Source organism: Prionailurus viverrinus, chromosome B3 (genome assembly GCF_022837055.1).
Source record: "Prionailurus viverrinus isolate Anna chromosome B3, UM_Priviv_1.0, whole genome shotgun sequence".
NCBI classification, from domain to species: domain Eukaryota; kingdom Metazoa; phylum Chordata; class Mammalia; order Carnivora; family Felidae; genus Prionailurus; species Prionailurus viverrinus.
In genome coordinates this window covers 4,506,439-4,525,931 of record NC_062566.1, presented here as the reverse complement: position 1 = coordinate 4,525,931, position 19,493 = coordinate 4,506,439, and the positions used below count along the sequence as shown (strand labels likewise).

Here is a 19,493-nt window from a genome sequence, read left to right as displayed (position 1 = left end):
TTTGACAGGATAATTCTTTGTTGTGGGGGATTATCTTACATAGTAGGATGTTTCGTAGTGTCCTGGCTTCTACCCACTAGATGCCAGTAGCACTTACCCCTTGGTTTCCCCCTCCTCCCCAAGTCATGAGCCAAGAATGTCACTAGGAATTGCCAAGTGTCCTTTAGGGGACAATATCACTCTAGAATAATGATAACTTATCTATGAGTTATGATTCTGTTTCCATTTCTTTTGGCAGACATGGACTTGACAAACCCCTTCAAATTATAGTTCCTTAATTTTGTCATCTGTAAAATAAGAATGAGAAGTAAATGTTACTTTTTATAATGTTTGTGGAGGTGAAACCTGAATTTAAAAAATCTACCACCGATTTATTTACCTATCTACCATGCAGCCAACCATCCATCCATCCATCCATCCATCCATCCATCTCCCTTTTCCTTCCCTCCCTTTCTTTTTTCTTCCTTACCCTCTTACCTATATATCTAGAGAAAAAGAGACTTTTGAGTTCTCTGTCATAAGATGGTAGCAGCCGACTCAGAGGGACTATCTGTCTGCCCTCTCAGTCTCTAGGTTAAGACTGCTATTGACCTTCCAGTGTTCTCAGGGTTTTGTTGATAAATGGAATCATTTCTGAAGTCATCAGTAGTAAATTGAATCTTTCCTGTGGCTTGGCAGTAGTGGCCTATTGAGTGCTCACTGTATTATTTGAATAATACTGTGCTGCAGTGATCATTCATCAATGCCACTTTCTCCTACCCTCTTATTTGCCCTTTGATGACTGAATGTCTGATGCCGAGTGTCAATCGCCTCTTGTATCTGATGTGGAAAGACCAGCTGTATGCCAGTGCCTAACTTCATACAGCATGGGACAGAGAGCATTCAGATAGTCTCTTTTCCCCCTACACTGCAGGTGATAGTGGGTTGGGTGGAATGAAACCAAAACAAATAAACACATCCATCTGGGAGAGAAGCTCAAGACAAATGGGTGAGGGCCTGGAAACTATTTATCAAAAGCCTTCGAGCCAAGGAGAAGATGAGAAGTCCGTGTGTGAGCATGAATTGTAGAGAAATGGGGCACCTCAGAATCAGGGCTTGATTCTGGGGTGTTGCCAGAGTAAAGGAACTAGTGCTCCAGCAAACTGATTTTCCCTGGTGAACTCAGGAGCATTTGCTGCAAGGAATGTGGGCAAGAAGCCAGGAGTATTTGTTTCTGGTCATAGATCCAACCCAGTCCTTTAACTGATGGCCTTTTCATTTGAAAATAAAATTGGGATCAGATATTTATACAGGATGATTAAAAGGAAATTTTATCTTAAAGTGTCTTGAGAATGGAAAGTTGGGTGCTGTTCTTTGAAAACTTTCAAAGTCAGCATAAGAAAAGAGAAACAAGTAGAGACCAGATGTTGGTCATGTTTTGTCGTTGTTGTTGTTTTCCTTCACAAATACAACTGTTAGATTTGGACAAACACTGAAGAAGAGGATAAACAGACTGCATTCAAGCTCTCCTCTCCTTTGCTCTGTCTTTCCTTCCTTTTTAGTTTTTTTTTTTTTCCCTTGGATATGATCCATGTGTGAGGCAGCAGGCTGGTTCCTAGGGATGGTAATATGATACAAAAGCAAACAAGACATTGATTTTTATCTTCAAAGAGTACATAGTCTAGTGAACTTGGAGATTGTCCCTACCAGAGTTCAAATCACCATCTTGGAAGGGGTGGTAAACTCAAGTGTTAGGCTGGGGAAAGTCACTAATATCTGAAAGTTTCAGTCTGAGGAAGAAGGGCCAGAAAGCATTATCTGGATTAGATGGGTACCAGAATTCTAAATGACAAAGACTTTCTGGGTTGCTGTAAAGACACAGAAGCAGGCCCATCCCTGAATAAGTATAAATTGTATTTATAAGAAATACAGAAGAGAGGAGAACCCACCTGAGTGGCTGGAGATTCAGAGACTGAGATACAAACCTTTGGGGACCAGATATGGTCTCTGTTACAACTTTGCTGTTATACTGAGAAACCGACCATAGACAATATATTAAAAAATGGGTGTGACTGTGTTACAACAAAAATTTATTTACAAAAACAGACAGTGGGTTATAGTTAGCCAACTCTTGCTCTAAAGCTAAGTAGGTCACATAGCCACATGTAGAATGCATTAGGTTGCAGCTCATGGGATACACAATACTCCTCACTCTAGACACACCAACCTTACTCGCTGGTGGGGAAACCCTTCCCAGTAGTCTACCAGATTGCATTTCTTTTTTAAAAATTTATTTTTTGTTTAATTTACATCCAAATTAGTTAGCATATGGTGTAACAATGATTTCAGGAGTAAATTCCTAATGCCCCTTACCCATTTAGACCATCCCCCCATACACACAACCCCTCCAGCAACCCTCAGTTTGTTCTCCATATTTATGAGTCTCTTATGCTTTGTCCTACTCCCTGTTTTTATATTATTTTTGCTTCCCTTCCCTTATGTTCATCTGCTTTGTATCTTAAATTCCTCATATGAATAAAGTCATATGATACTTGTCTTTCTCTGACAAAGACAATTTGTCAGAAATTACGCTAATTTCACTTAGCGTAATACCCTCCAGTTCCCTCCATGTAGTTGTAATGGCAAGATTTCCTTCTTTTAAAAAAAATTTTTTTTCAACGTTTATTTATTTTTGGGACAGAGAGAGACAGAGCATGAACGGGGGAGGGGCAGAGAGAGAGGGAGACACAGAATCTGAAACAGGCTCCAGGCTCTGAGCCATCAGCCCAGAGTCTGACGCGGGGCTCGAACTCACGGACCGCGAGATCGTGACCTGGCTGAAGTCGGACGCTTAACCGACTGCGCCACCCAGGTGCCCCAAGATTTCCTTCTTTTTAATTGCTGGGTTATACTCCATCGCATATATATATATATATATATATATATATATATATATATATACCACATCTTCTTTACCCATTCATCTGTCGATGGACATGGGGGCTCTTTCCATACTTTGGCTATTGTCGATAGCGCTGCTATAAACATGGGGGTGCGTGTGCCCCTTCTAAACAGCACATCCCAGATTGCGTTTCTACTGATACCACCCTGGGGCATGGCTGAGGCTGCACAGAAGAGGATGCAGGCAAGCAGGAACTGATAGATAAAGCTGGAAAGGACAAGAATAGTGGGATCTTCATTAGCGGGCTGAGGAATTTGGGCCTGGTGTGCACTGTATCTGAAAATACCATGAAATCAACATCATGAGGTCTATTTTTTTTTTTTTTTATTTAAAGTTTGGAGGAGGGGCACCTGGGTGGCTCAGTCTGTTAAGAGTCCAATTCTTGATTTTGGCTCAGGTCATGATCTTATGGTTGTGAGAGTGAGCCCCATGTTGGGTTCTACGGTGAGTGTAGAGCCTGCTTGGGGTTCTCTCTCTCTCCCTCCCCTCCCCTGCTCACACACACACTCTGTCTCTCTCAAAATAAATAAATAAACACTAAAAAATGAAGTTTGGGGGAAAATTCCAGAAGATGGACAGAATATTGCATTTTCTCTCCCTCCCCCCAACCCTGGATCAGTAATATAAACATTTATTGTGTTTATTTATTTGATTTAAAGAATAATCCAGGCTATCAGAGCTGCCAGGTTTTTCCTTAATTAACCAAATATTCTCCTAATACATAGGGTAGGTTTCTCTTCCCTATCTTATTAGGGAAACTTGGTTCAGGAGAGACATGGAAAGATGAGGAGACTGGACTGGTTGATTCCTGGTGTCCTTTCTCTGTAAGACTTTACAGCCTTTGGAAAATACAGACGGTTTGGGAGGAGAGTCACCATCACCATTAAACTATTATGAAATGATGATCTAGAAATAAAAATGAAGGATCTAGGATTATTCAGCCCAGTGAAGGAAAGACTGGTGGTGGTCGAGTAGATGTAAATGTACGACAGGGTAAGGTGCAGCAGGAGGTGACAAACCCCTCTCTGGGTCTGGAAGGCCCTGCCTAGTGCCTCTTTCTCCAGTGTTGACACCTGCGATCTTCCTCCTATTCTCTGTGCTCCAACCACCTGCTTTCTGAAAGGCAATGTCAGCTGTTCCTTCTGCTGGTAATTTCTTCCCCAAGGCTTTGTAGAGTTGGCTCTTCTAGCTAAAATGTCACCTCCTCAGTGAGGCGGTCTCAGATCACCCAGTCTAAACTGCTTCCCACCGATCCCCTTTGCATGGAATTTACCACCGTTGGAAGTTACATTCTTCATTTGTTTGCTGTCTTCGTTCTCTCACTTGAAGGCAGATTCCATGGGAACATGGACTTTTGTCTGTTCCATTATCACAACTCTTCAGTACCTACAGTGGTACCTGCTCATAGTAGGTGCTCATTAAACAGTTTTGAATACACAGATGATGGAAGAACAGGTACAGTGATTACAATTATGTTGATGGTGGTGGCGAGATACAAAATTCTTTTATATTGTGCTTTACTGTTTACAGGGTTCATCTCATTTTATATAAATTAGTTATTCATGGTAAGGGCTGACAAATCCTGAGATGGATGCTTAGAAAAGTTGTGTACCTTCTTTCTTTTCATTGAAAAAATACCACCCACCATCTTAGATTCTCCTTCTCATAGGCTAGCACTATAATTTGGAGGCAAGGAAACCATGTCCCAAGATTTTGAAAGATCACATGTGTAGCTTGTCTCGATGCTTCTCAGGGTGGCTGTCTTGACTTTCACATATATATTTTTGGATATTCCTTTGTAGGATGATGATTTGGAAACAGATGTGAACAAGCTGAGTTCCAAACCTGGTCTTGACCGACCTGAGGAGGAACTGATGCAGTACGAGGCAATGTGTCTTGAGCTCTCCTGCAGCTTCGAGGTAGGACATATGCCGTGGGTCTGCTCCACGGTGATGCATGATGGGTTTTTTGCAGAACCTGGGAGGCCTAGCAGGGGATCTCCAGATGGAAAGCATTGTTCATCATTAGCAATCTGCTTCTGAGGTCTTTCTGAGAAAGAAGCAGAAATCCAAGCAAAATGTGAACAAGGTAGCTGGGCTGGATGCATGCAAGTCTCCTGCAATCTGACCCCTGGAACCTAGGATGAAAGAAGTGTAGGGGTACACATCGCTGCCTATGATCCGCCGTGGGGTTGGGGCAGGGCAAACTGACTTGCCCTCACGTTCTAAAAACACAAGTGAAAATTCTTGGTGATTTAGTTGTTCCCCTACAAAGAGGGTAAGTTGTACTAGATGGCTTTCTGAAGGTCGTTAGTCTGATTCCAGTGTTTTTTGTTAGTAGAAAGAAATTGAGAACCTCACACCTGATGATACAGTGGCTACTTGCTGCTCCTACTACTATTGCTGTCGTCAAGATTTTAGACCTGCCTTTGGATCTCTGTTATTTTCTTATGACCCATGATACATCATGAATTTGCCCCACCCAAGGGTACCAGCTAAGTCACATGCAGAAGGGAGTCTGTATATTCTGTTTTACTTCAGAAAGCTGAAGGGCATCAGTAGGTAGACATTTCAGGGAAGGGAAATTTCATTTTGGTATAAGGAAGACTTTTTTTTTAAAAAAACAATCAGAATGATCCCCAAATGAGAGGCACTGCCTTGGGCTGTAGTGAAAACCCTGTTAATGAGTTTGTTTAACCAGGCTGTGACTTTTTGGGGGTGTTGCAAAGGGCATTTGTGTGATGTATAGAATTGTGCTAGACCCACCCAATGCTCCTTCCAAACATGAGTTTCTATGATTCTACCATTTATTTGACTGTTGAAGCTTAGCCTTTTCTTGTTTGACCTTGAAAAAAGCTTCCCAATTCATAGGATTTATGCTAAAACAACAACAACAACAACAAAACAACAAGATTTACACTTAACTCTGTGCTCAGAGAGTGAGGATTGGGGTCAAATTGTATTTTCTACCAGGAAGGTAACACTGACATATTCTTTTCCATTTTAAACCCGAAGGAACTCAAGTCTCAATCTGGAGATGATTTGAAGTTTGAAGAGACTCAGTATGCCAATCATCACCACATTCCAACTGTCGCCTCCCCAAAGTGGCATGGTTTGAATAAGGACCAAAGTTCTTGGAAGCAAGGAAGAGAAGACATGGTCCAGACTTCCCTTCTGAGCAAGGTGAAGATGAGGAGGTCCACCATGCATCCAGCCTCCAGAAAAGGACCTGGGATGAACCCATGCCAAAACATGCAATCCAATCGATTTGGGATAGATTCTTCTGGAAAAGAAATCCCTGACATTCAAGCTTCCCTCAAACAGGATGCTTGGGACATAGATGTTATTTCCTGCCCAATGATTAGTGCCTCCTTTTCCAATTCCACTAGGCCTAGAGAAACTGATGAAGTAATAGATAAGCTTCTGCAGACACATCCCAAGCCTGTCCCCTTCCATGACCCCTGTCTCTATATGGCCAAAGCAAGAAGAACCAGATCTGTGGCCGACTTCAAGACGATGGCATTTCCTGACCTCTGGGGACATCGTCCACCACCCTCTGCCCAGTCGATGTTGGAACGCAAATGTGGAATCCAAAGGTGATGGCGCTGCTGATTTGGAAGCTATATTTTTTCTCTTCTTTAATATTTTTATAGGCAGAGTGTTTGGTACAGATAGTTCAACTGTCTGTAGGAAAGTGAGAATCAGTCAGGAGCATGTTAAAATCCTTTGGGAAACTCTTGCCAAACACAGAAGCTTGCCTCCCTACTGGACATTTCAGAAGTAAGCGTGGGGTAGTGGCAGGCATGTGTTGCCAGAAAAGAATTCCTTCGATGATTCCAATGTAACCCCTTACCCCATAACCATTGCAGACCATGATGGGGAAAGATAACCCAGTTTCTTCAAATACTGGGATCAGTCCCCAGGAAGGTTCTCAGAAAAAACAAATGTGGATTAATTGGGGTATATTTTTTTTAATTCACTACAAATTGGTGTCTGATCTCATTGATGAAAGGAGGTGGTGTGCCCCTATCTCACAGTCCCAACCTTAAAAACCTGACTTGGGTTAGAATAGTTCTGCATCACTGAGGATTGTAAGGAAAAACCACATTCTCCAGGGAAGAAACTTTGGGTGATGGCTTATTCCCAGAATGTTGGAAAGGAAGCTTTGCCTTTGGATAAGCAGAGTGAGATTAGAACAAAAATTGATAAACCAAGGAAATTATTTTCCCCGGGGAAAAAAATCCAACGACATTGATTATGCATGCACTAAGTCAATGGAGCTGAGTGTTCATACCAGAAAGTTTCATTAACTTGTTTTCCATTTCATCAGCAAATTGATGGTGGATCCCAAGAGCTGCTCGCACTTGGGTTCCTGCTGATGTCTCTGACTTTACCCCCTGCACGTTATCTGTCAAGCTCAAGTTCCTGAGAGACGCACCACAGAGGCTGGCCCAATAACACCTCCCCCTTTGACAGAACATCTTCCCCTTGAGTCCAGGCCTCATGCCTATCTCCCCTCACCTTCCCACTCCACCCAGAATACCTGGATTGGAAATTCAAGGAGGGAATCTGAAAGTTATTTTGGGCTTCCTTCTGTCCTCTTACTTAAACCTCCCGAATATGGGTGTTTCTCATAAAACTGACCTTAGTTTTCTAGAGCTGACAAAACCCAAGGAGTAGAAATGACTCAAGAATTCAAAGGCTTACTGAATCCTCCCAGGCCTTGAGGGTACTAACAGTCAACAATCCTAAAGTCTCCCTCAAAGTTGTCTCACTACAAAGAACCCTCTGATACCATCAGAAACCTTCAGAGCCCATTAGTTCAAATGCCCTTGAAAAAATTCTTCAAGTCCTGAATCCTCCAACTAAAATCTGCTTCCTACATTCCTACTGCTCAATGTAGTTTCATTTTTTTTTTTTTTGATACACAAGAAAAGGAAGGACAGGCAATGCTTTTTCCACTCTTTCAGCCCCATGTTGGGGCATTATTAAATTTTTCTTTCATAATTCTCTGATGACTCCCAAAACCCTTCCCAGATGACGGTAGGATAAATGAGGTAAGGAGTGAGGGCCAACCAACACTTAAAATGTTTCCAATTTTCCTTTCCAGGATCAAGATATTTGAGGATGTCCGGAGGCTCATCCAGCCAACTGATATTATAAATAAAGTCGTCTTCAGTTTAGATGAGCCTTGGTAGGTGGTCTTGAGCGTCAGTGGAATGTGGAGGGTGGGGGTGGAGTGTGGAATATCCTCTTGATGACATGAGAATAAGAGTGTTTTATGTTAGTAATCCATCCCTTCTACTAAAAACATGATGAAAATTTATGTTGAAGATCTGTAAGAAAAACCTTATCTCTAAGAAATGTCAGGCTGTGCCCAAGAATAGCAGTAACGCATGTGTTCACATGTTTCCTATTTCATTACAGGCCTTTGCAAGACACTGCTTCCGATTGCTTGCGGTTCTACTCCAAGTTTGAGTCAGGAAATCTCCGCAAAGCCATCCAAGTGCGTGAGTAAGTAAGGAAACCCACAAAGGTAGCTGCTGGCAGCTTAAGGGAGCGGGTTGTGTCTCTCGTCCCTACTCTCAGTACAGCGGCCTCACACTGGTAGTGTGAAATCAGCCATGGTGGGAGTGTTTATACCCTGAGGACTGGCAAACACTACAAGTGAAAGTTTTCCTGGGAGTCTGTTGTTAAACATTTACCAGCGCACCACTAGGGGGCTCACTAGCCAATGTCATAGCAAGGTGGAGACTAGAGGTGAAAATTGCCAATACACCTATGTTCAAGATCATGGCTCCATACTTGGGCGTGGGAGTCCTTTGAATGGGATGTTTGTACTTAGGCTGATGCCAGGGCTGGTTCTGTTGACTCGGAAGTGTACATGGGCTCCCCTAGTCCTGTACCTTTTCATGTCTGTTGTTCCTACAGCTGCGTACATAGGTGGCAAGAACATTGGGCTCCCCGTGGACAGGTTCACTACCCTTAGTTCAAGGGCATATTTAGTGCCATGCCTCTTTGCCAGAAACTCTCAATGAGCTCTTGTTAATAGACAAGTATTTCAGGGGCACCTGGGTGGTTCAGTGGGTTGAGTGTCCGATTTCGGCTCAGGTAGGATCTCATGGTTTGTGAGTTTGTGCCCTGTATTGGGCTTGCTCCTGTCAGCGCGGAGCCCGCATCAGATCCCGTATCCTCTTCTCTTCGCTCCTCCTCTGCTCATGCTCTCTTGCAAAAATAAACATTAAAAAAAAAAAAAGGAAAAGTATTTCACAGGCAAGGAAAGCCTAGGGCTGCACAAACTAAAACAGGGGGGAAACAAAACATAGATTTCCAGTGTAGAAGAGACTGCTATGTTATAATTCTTTCCTCTACACCAGTGTGAACTATATTTTTCATTGCCAGAATCAGGATATACAATCCATATTCTGTGTGTAAACTCCTGAAAACAACAGTTAGAACAGTTAAGGGGGTGGTCGTCACAGACTCTGGGATCAGACTGCCAGGGGCAGCCTCACCCCTTTCCAACCAGGAGACTTTGAGCAATTACCTAACCAACTCCATGCCTTTCTTTCCTGACTCAGAAAATGGGGACAGTAATAGCACCCACATTATAGTGATGTATTTGAGACTTAACTAAAAACACATCAAGCTCTTAGAATAGTACCTGGCACATGGTAAGCCCTCAGTCAGCATTAGCTTATCTTCAGAGATGGGTATTCACCATAGCTAGAGCATAGAACTTAGTATAGTCTGGCCTGTTTTGTATCTATCTGAGGGTATGTGTATATATATATATATATATATATATATATATATGTATTTTATATATATAATTTATTTTATTTTTAGAAAGGGAAAGAGAGCAGGGAAGAGGCAGAGAGAGAGGGGGAGAGAGAGAATCCCAAGCAGGCTCCACACTGTCAGTGCAGAGCCCAATGGGGGGCTCAAACCCATGAACCATGAGATCATGACCTGAGCTGAAGTCAGACACTTAACAAGCTGAGTCACCCAGGCACCCCTACCTGAGGAGTCATTTTTGAAGTTTTTCTGTTTTTGGGGGGGCAGGCGAGCGGTGATCCTTTTTTGTTTGTTTTGTGCATGAACTGTTTTAAGGAAGCCCAACATATAAGACAAATATAAGTTGAGCTACTTTGGCTGAAGAAGAGAAAGGCAATTATGTTGAGATTCCTTCTCCACCTTCTCTTTTCATTACCAGCTCAGCTTCTAACTTCTTGCTATAGTGCCAGCTTTTATTACTCCTTTTCTCTATATGTCATATTTAAGGGATCCAGGAGAGAAAACCTAATCCGGGGTCTCATAGTGGTACAGTGGTCAGTCCATGATGTGCCTGTGTTGCTGATCTTTCTCTCCATATACCATATATCTGCCTTTGGCTGGAGTGGTGGAATCCTAAACTGATTAGTTTTGGTCAGGGTAACAGAGTCAAATGACAGAAAACAAACCTACTTCTAGGCAAGGACTTTTTATGACCAGTTTTTGGAAAGGATTGTGGGCATAGCAGACAATTTGAGGGTCATCATCTTTCCAAATTTGTCCTCATGAATGTCACTCAGTGGATTATGCTTCATTCATTGTATGGTGGGCTGGATGGTTTGGTTCGATTGAGATGCTTAGAAGGACAGCATGGGCAGTGGACCTGTATCAGATAGCCCTACTTTTATGCATTCTGCAAAGCCCCACCCCTCCACAAGTCTCACTGCAAATGCCAGGGGTCAGGGTTCCAGAGCAGCAGAGTATTAACAGATCAGGGCAAAAACATCATCCCTTCTAGAAGAGAAACTCAAAGAACATGCCAAGGGGATGGAGTGATACTATTTTGGAAAATGAACTATACCGGTAAGAATGCTGAAGTCCAAGCTGCATTGTTAATTTTGTTGCTAAAGCACAAAAAAAAATGATTCCCCTTGCAGATAGTGACTGAGAGGGGCCACACAAGAGTCTCCTGGGGGTACTGGAAATGGCCTGTATCTTGATCTGGGTAATTGTCAAGCAGGAGTGTCCAGATGAATTTGTTTAAACTCACTGATTCTTACACTTAAAACTTGTGCTCTTCACTGCATGTAAGTTAAATCAGTTAAAAAGGGACAAAATGAACACACAACTCCTGCCTTCCTAGTCTAATTCACGTTTGTTGCTTTGCTGGGGGTTTACATCAACTCTCCGCTTGATCTTTAAGAACAGCACTGCGAATTTAGACACTATTTCCATTTTCCATATGAGGAGACTGAGGCTCAAAAGTAATGTGTAGCATCAAATAATAATGACATATCCAACCAGATGTGATTGAATTTTCTCTGGGGTATCATGCACTTGCATTTTTTCCTACTGGAGAGAAAATCCATTACAGTTTAATAAAAAGATATGCTACAGTTGCATAATTGATTCTCTTAATACCACGAGCCTGCTCTCCTCTCCCCAAATTTCTTTTTTTTTTTTTAAATTTTTTTTTCAACGTTTATTTATTTTTGGGACAGAGAGAGACAGAGCATGAACAGGGGAGGGGCAGAGAGAGAGGGAGACACAGAATCGGAAACAGGCTCCAGGCTCCGAGCCATCAGCCCAGAGCCTGATGCGGGGCTCGAACTCCCAGACCGCGAGATCGTGACCTGGCTGAAGTCGGACGCTTAACCGACTGCGCCACCCAGGCGCCCCTCCTCTCCCCAAATTTCTATAGCCAGTGTGTCCGATATTGTGAGGTAAGTATGATCGTTGTAACTTACTGGCCAGCTGAGATCCTGGGTCTTAGATCTGTCATCTAGAATCTGACGTTTGTAGGCTCTTCAGTGTTGGAAGTTACCTCAAAGACTCTTAGCCCTCCAATCTTGCTTCTGACTTTGCAGGCTGGAATATGACTTGCTGGTCAACGCTGATGTGAATAGCAGCCAACATCAACAGTGGTTCTACTTCAAGGTGAGCGGCATGAGAGCTGCTGTTCCGTACCGCTTCAACGTCATCAACTGTGAGAAGCCCAACAGCCAGTTTAATTACGGTATGAGCTCTTGGGGAACAGAGGTCTTCTGGCTAACACCAGGAATGATGCCCCGCTGGTTGTTTGGATTATTACTGGAAGCTCTTTTTGGGTTCCCAAAGGGTTTGAAGTTGGGCTGAATGTTTTGGTCCCAGACGTGGCAAGGTGGTGGCCATCTTATGGCAAACAGCCACCATGGAAGGCAGTCTGGAAGTTCCACTCTGCTGTGGCATGTTAACACCATACACAATATTCCACCCCTTCCTGACTGCCTTGCCCCACCCTGAACTTTTTGAGGTCCTTGAGCACTCTCTATTCCTTCTCTCTATCGCCTAAATCCTACAGTAGCAAATATACTGACCTATTTGCCCCAGACAGGAAAACAGTGCAATCCAATTGGACAACGCTGATTTTAAACTCCAAGAAAACATGGGGAAAGTTCAAATTCTACTGAATACCTGTGGCCATTTTGGAGGAGAGATTTAAGGGACAAATTGACTAGCAGCCCACATTTATTTTGAACATTTCCAGGAATGGAAAATTATGCGTGTTAGTGCTAGGTCATATCCTAATTTATTGAGTGGCTTTGAGTAAGGAATAAATGTTCCCATACCTCTATGTCTGCACACAGGTTACCGCCTCTATTTTGTACTGACTAAATAGACTCTTTTAAATAGAAAGAGAAAATATGAACCTCAACTCTTGCATTTGCTCTGTATGGTTGCTGTAACAAATTGTCACAAACTTGGTGGCTTAAAACAAGACGGATTTACTTTCTTACAATTCCAGAGTCCGGAAGTCCAAAGTCAGTTTCACTGGGCTACAGTCAAGGTGCCAGAAAGGCCATTCTCCCTCTGGAGCATCTTGGGGATTTTCTTTTTTTTCCCCCCAGCTTTTTTTTTTAAATTTATTTATTTTTGAGAGACAGAGAGAGATAGAGCACAAGTGGGGGAGGGGCAGAGGCAGAGGGAGACACAGAATCTGAAGCAGGCTCCAGGCTCTGAGCTGTCGGCACAGAGCCTGACGCGGGGCTCGAACCCACAAACCGTGAGATCATAACCTGAGCCGAAGTCAGACGCTCAACTGACTGAGCCACCCAGGCACCCCTCCCCCCAGCTTTTGGAGCTAAGTTCCTCATATCCCTTGGCTTATGGCTCCTTCTTCCACCTTTAAAGCCGATAGCATAGCCTCTCCCAGTCTCTTTCTGCTTGCTTCAATCACATGGCTTTTCCTGGGCAGTCGAACTTCCCTCTCCCTCCCTCTTATGAGGACATAAATGATTGCATTTAGGGCCCACCAGGATAATCTCCCCATCTCAAGATCTTTAATTTAATCACATCTATGAAATCCCTTTTGCCATCCAAGGTACCATTCATGGGTTCCAGGGGTTAGGATCTGGCTATCTTGGAGGGCCATGATTCGGAGGACCACAACCCTCTTTCCGTTCCCTCTTTCCCCAGCGATTAATCCTGCCTTTGTTCCATGCAGGAATGCAGCCAACTCTGTATTCTGTGAAGGAGGCTCTTCTTGGCAGACCCACCTGGATACGGATGGGCTATGAAATCTGCTATTACAAGTAAGTCACAGTGTTGCTAGCTTCCTTTCCTCTGCTCTTTCATTCTTCCTCAATTTCCTGCTCTTCACGTTGATCTTATAAACCTCAGCCGTCTCTGCTTGGCTGCTGCACTTGTCTCTCTTCCGATGGCAAATACCCTTCAGAAGCGCAAGCATGTTAAATGGCACCGGCAGTGGAACCCAAGAAATCATTTTTTTTTTTTTTTAATTTTTTTTTTCAACGTTTATTTATTTTTGGGACAGAGAGAGACAGAGCATGAACGGGGGAGGGGCAGAGAGAGAGGGAGACACAGAATCGGAAACAGGCTCCAGGCTCCGAGCCATCAGCCCAGAGCCTGACGCGGGGCTCGAACTCACGGACCGCGAGATCGTGACCTGGCTGAAGTCGGACGCTTAACCGACTGCGCCACCCAGGCGCCCCAAGAAATCATTTTTTAAATGTTTATTTATTTCTTTTTGAGAGAGAGAGTGTGTGAGCAGGGAAGGAGCAGAGAGAAAGGGAGACAGAGAATCCCAAGCAGGCTCTGCGCTGTCAGCACAAAGCTCAATGTGGGGCTTGAACTGATGAAGGGTGAGATCATGACCTGAGCTGAAACCAAGAGTCAGATACTTAACTGACTGAGCCACCCAGGCACCCCAAGAAATCTTTTGATTTTCAGAAAACTCACCTGTCCTCACTTAGACAAATTGAAACTCTTAGACCTTGTTGTTGTACATTAGAACTTGTACATACTCAACCTGTGGTTAGTACATCAAGCTTCAGTACCTTGACCTCTTTCCACGTATCCCGGCGAACAAAAACTCTGAGATGTTCTGGCCTGTTCTTACTCAGCCAGTGCTTCAGTTTTCTGAAGTAGATGGGAGTGGGTCTGTGACAGATACACCTAAGGGACTACTCCTCCACAGCAAGATGATGTTTTGGAAAAAACAAAAGAGGGAGCATTTGCAGAATTCATCGTCAACCCTTGATCAGTAGCCAGTTTCATCAATTTATTCTGCAAGGTTGTAACGAAATCTAAATTATCCATATCTGTTGATGAAAGAAATGGATTCCCAAGCCATGAATTGCTCATTTGTGCATTTTCTTTTGATGGAAAGTAAAATACAAATTCATAAGAAAGAAGAAGGAGAGGAATTGTTAGGACAGGCAGGAAATAGGTAATTAATTATTAGCTCACTGCTAGCTTCTTGTAAAAACTGATAGGCTAGCACTTGTTTTCTTAGATAAAGCAAGTTGTAGCTCTTTCTGATCTTATAAGAGTATTATCAGACATTCTGGAGTTTAGTATTGTTATTAATAATCAAAAAGAAAGAGAGTGTATCCTCTCATGCCTTTTGGCTTTTGAGACTGAGGACAGGAGCACTGATAGATAGGAAAGGTCAGGAATTGTGTTGCTCCATCAGACACAAAGGCAAAAATCACCATAGCGATAAGTCTAGTCTACAAAATACAGACTTTTTTTTTTGTAATAAAAAAAGTGACTTACATTTGTAATAAAAGAGTTGGCCATCTTCAACCCTTGATGTATTAGGATATGGACCTGGGTGATATTTTCATTATATTCTTTAGAATAACAGCAAAATGTTATAGTTTTGTTGGTATTCCATTCACCTATATGGCAATTACTCCCTGGCCTACATATCTAGCAACTGTCCGGATCTGTATATGTTCCAAAGAGGTTTAGACTAAAATTCATCTCCAGTTGGTAGAAGCCAACAGCTGCAGGGAGAAACAGTGGAAACCTAAATTTGAACCTTGGTGTGTCCTGTGAAAATAGTAACGCTAAATACACATGAAAGATCTGGCTTGCCACCTGCTTGGATCTGGAGCTTAGTTAAGAGATTGGACAAACACAACATTCAGTATTCTCTCCCAGTGGAGAAGAACTCTCCCCAGAGGCTGCTTCTCTGGGAGGCGGGGAATAAAGAGCAGGCTTGTGGGGACTGAGCACTGAGCATCTGCCAGAGAGAGAGGGAGGAAGAAGCCACACATGCAAAAGCTCAGCCTTGGCCTAAAGGAAAGCCAACATTAATGTTAATAGCTGTTAGTTAGATTCATTAACAAGACAATTGTTATGTGATTAAAGAGCAACAGAGGGGTACCATGAAAACCATGAATGTGTAATGTAATTCATTTTTCATATTGCAGTCATGAATACAACAGAGATGAATGGATAAGATTGCTACATTGTAACATAGTTTGTTTTACAATTATTCACCACATTATGTTAACATATTTCCAATAATGGGATTTAATGACAGGATAGATGTGTGTGTCTCTATTCAGCCACAACTCAGGACACCTCTCCCTATTGTAGAATGCCTTGGATTATGTAACATGTTTCTCCCTTTTTACCCATCAATGTCTTTGAGCTGATCTGCTCTCAATGATGTGTTTGCATCACCCCTGCCTTTATTCTCTCTGGTGTATTACTTTGAGAGAACGTTACCTCCTTATTTCTCCATGTTTCCAAAATGTCATCAGAAACTCAGAAGTTCTATTTCTTTTTTTTTTTTTTTTTAATTTTTTTTTCAACGTTTTTATTTATTTTTGGGACAGAGAGAGAGACAGCATGAACGGGGTAGGGGCAGAGAGAGAGGGAGACACAGAATCGGAAACAGGCTCCAGGCTCCGAGCCATCAGCCCAGAGCCTGACGCGGGGCTCGAACTCACGGACCGCGAGATCGTGACCTGGCTGAAGTCGGACGCTTAACCGACTGCGCCACCCAGGCGCCCCTATTTCTTTTTTTTTTTAAGTTTATTTATTTATTTTGAGAGAGAAAGACAGAGAGAGTGAGCAGGGGAGGGGCAGAGAGAAGGAGAGACAGAAACCCAAGCAGGCTCTACACTGTCAGCACAAAGCTTGAAGCAGGACTCTAACTCATGAACTGAGATCATGACCTGAGCTGAGATCAAGAGTCAGCTACTTAACTGCCTGAGCCATCCAGGCACCCCAGAAGTTCTGTTTCTATTATGCTATTAAGTTCCTAGATTTAGTGCGATGTCCTAAAGGGGATCCTAGGGTGCTTATTATACCTGAGTACATATGTGGAAGGGTAGAGGAGAAACAGACACTTGAAAGGAATGAGATACTCATTTCCTTCACAAAGTGACAAAAACAGTGATCAGTGAAGAGTATGGGCTAACAGCCTTGTGGGTCTGGTTGTCATCAGTTTGAAAGAGATCTCCTGCTTGTTTTGATAAGATATAGTCATGCATGTACTTGTAATATAAATCTGTTCCTAAATTATTTTAATCACTTATGCATGCATTACTATACTAATATATTATGTATGTTGGAAGACATGCAAAGAGTTAAAATCGTAAATGACGAAAAAAAAGATGGAACAAATAATAACTGCAAAGGTTTACCTAGTTGTTATATCTTTATTATTTTTTTAAAAGTTTTTTAGTTTATTTATTTTGGAGATAGAGAGCGTAGGCGCACGTGCAAGTGGGTGGTGGGGGGAGGCAGAGAGAGAGGAAGAAAGAAAGAGTCCCAAGCAGGCTCTGAGCTGTCAGTGCAGAGCCCGATGTGGGGTTCAGAACCCACAAACTGTGAGATCACGACCTGAGCTGAAACCAAGAGTCAGGTGCTTAACTGAGCCACCCAGATGCCCCTCTAGTTGTTGTATCTTTAAAAAAAAAATTATCTGTCATTTTTTAGAATTTACATCCAAATTAGTTAGTATATAGTGCAACAATGATTTCAGGAGTAGATTCCTTAGTGCCCTTTACCCATTTAGCCCATCCACCCTCCCACAACCCTTCCAGTAACCCTCAGTTTGTTCTCCATGTTTATGAATCTCTTCTGTTTTGTCCCCCTCCCTGTTTTTATATTATTTTTGTTCCCTTATTTTTGTTCCCTTCCTTTGTTCTTATATTTGTTCCCTTCCCTTATTTTCATCTGTTTTGTCTCTTTAAGTCCTCATATGAGTGAAGTCATGATTTTTGTCTTTCTCTGACTAATTTCACTTAGCATAATACCCTCCAGTTCCATCCACGTGCTTGCAAATGGAAAGATTTCATCCTTTTTGATTGCCGAGTAATACTCCATTGTGTGTGTGTGTGTGTGTGTGTGTGTGTGTGTGTGTGTGTGTGTATACCACATTTTTTTTATCCATTCATCCATCAATAGACATTTGGGCTCTTTCCATACTTTGGCTATTGTTGATAGTGCTGCTATAAACACTGGGGTGCATGACCCTTTGAAACAGCACACCTGTATCCCATGGATAAATGCCTAGTAGTGCAATTTGTGGGTCGTAGGGTAGTTCTATTTTTAGTTTTTTGAGGAACCTCTATACTGTTTTCCAGAGTGGCTGCACCAGCATTGCCACCAACAATGCAAAAGAGATCCTCTTTCTCCGCATCCTTGCCAACATCTGCTGTTGCCTGAGTTGTTAATGTTAGCCATTCTGACAGGTGTAAGGTGATATCTCATTGTGGTTTTGATTTGTATTTCCCTGGTGATGAGTGATGTTGAGCATTTTTTCATGTGTCGGTTGGCCATCTGGATGTCTTCCTTGGAGAAGTGTCTATTCATGTCTTTTGCCCATTTCTTCACTGGATTGTTTTTTGGGTGTTGAGTTTGATAAGTTCTTTATAGATTTTGGATACTAATCCTTTATCTGATATGTCATTTGCAAATATCTTCTCCCATTCTGTCGGTTGCCTTTTAGTTTTGCTGATTGTTTCCTTTGCTGTGCAGAAGCTTTTTATTTTGATGAGGTCCCAGTAGTTCATTTTTGCTTTTGTTTCCCTTGCCTCTGAAGACATGTTGAGTAAGAAGTTGCTGCGGGCAAGATCAGAGAGATTTTTGCCTGCTTTCTCCTCGAGGATTTTGATGGCTTCCTGTCTTACATTGAGGTCTTTCTTCCATTTTGAGTTTATTTTTGTGTATGGTGTAGAAAGTGGTCCAGGTTCATTCTACTGCATGTCACTGCCCAGTTTTCCCAGCACCACTTGTTGAACAGACTGTCTTTATTCCATTAGACATTCTTTCCTGCTTTGTCAAAGATTAGTTGGCCATATGTTTGTGGGTCCATTTCTGGGTTCTGTATTCTGTTCCATTGATCTCAGTGTGTGTTCTTGTGCCTGTACCATACTGTCTTGATGATTACAGCTTTGTAGTATAGCTTGAAGTCTGGGATTGTGATGCCTCCAGCTTTGATTTTCTTTTTCAAGATCTCTTTGGCTATTTGGGGCCTTTTCTGGTTCCATACAAATTTTAGGATTATTTGTTCTAGCTCTGTGAAGAATGCTGGTGTTACTTTGATAGGAATTGCATTGAATATGTAGATAGCTTTGGGTAGTATTGACATTTTAACAATGTTTGTTCTTCCTATCCAGGAGCATGGAATATTTTTCCATTTTTTTGTGTCTTCTTCAATTTCTTTCATAACTTTTCTATAGTTTTCAGTGTATAGATTTTTCACCTCTTTGGTTAGATTTATTCCTAGATATTTCATGGTTTTTTGTGCAACTGTAAATGGGATTGATTCCTTAATTTCTCTTTCTGTCGTTTCATTGTTGGTGTATAGGAATGCAACTGATTTCTGTGCGTTGATTTTATATCCTACAACTTTGCTGAATTCATGAATCAATTCTAGCAGTTTTTTTGGTGGAATCCTTTGGGTTTTCCCTATAAAGTATCATGTCATCTGCAAAGAGTGAAAGTTTGACCTCCTCCTGGCTGATTTGGATGCCTTTTATTTCTTTGTGTTGTCTGATTGCAGAGGCTAAGACTTCCAATACTATGTTGAATAACAGTGGCAAGAGTGGATATCCCTGTCTTATTCCTGACCTTAGCTCTCAGTTTTTCCCCATTGAGGATGATATTAGCGTTGGGTCATTCATATATGGCTTTTATGATCTCGAGGTATGCTCCTTCTATCCCTACTTTCTTGAGGGTTTTTATCAAGGAAGGATGCTGTATTTTGTCAAGTGCTTTCTCTGCATCTATTGAGAAGATCATATGGTTCTTGT

General features: G+C 42.3%; 1 protein-coding gene across 1 annotated transcript in view; it reads left to right on the top strand.

The window, feature by feature from the left end:
- Window positions 1–19,493, top strand: part of AGBL1 (AGBL carboxypeptidase 1) — a 789,011-nt gene that overhangs the window by 103,331 nt on the left and 666,187 nt on the right. Inside the window, exons 10-15 of the mRNA XM_047861651.1 lie at window positions 4,744–4,860; window positions 5,956–6,536; window positions 8,051–8,134; window positions 8,368–8,454; window positions 11,802–11,950; window positions 13,418–13,505. Coding sequence (XP_047717607.1) covers window positions 4,744–4,860; window positions 5,956–6,536; window positions 8,051–8,134; window positions 8,368–8,454; window positions 11,802–11,950; window positions 13,418–13,505 — 1,106 coding nt within the window. The remainder of the gene's footprint in view (window positions 1–4,743; window positions 4,861–5,955; window positions 6,537–8,050; window positions 8,135–8,367; window positions 8,455–11,801; window positions 11,951–13,417; window positions 13,506–19,493) is intronic.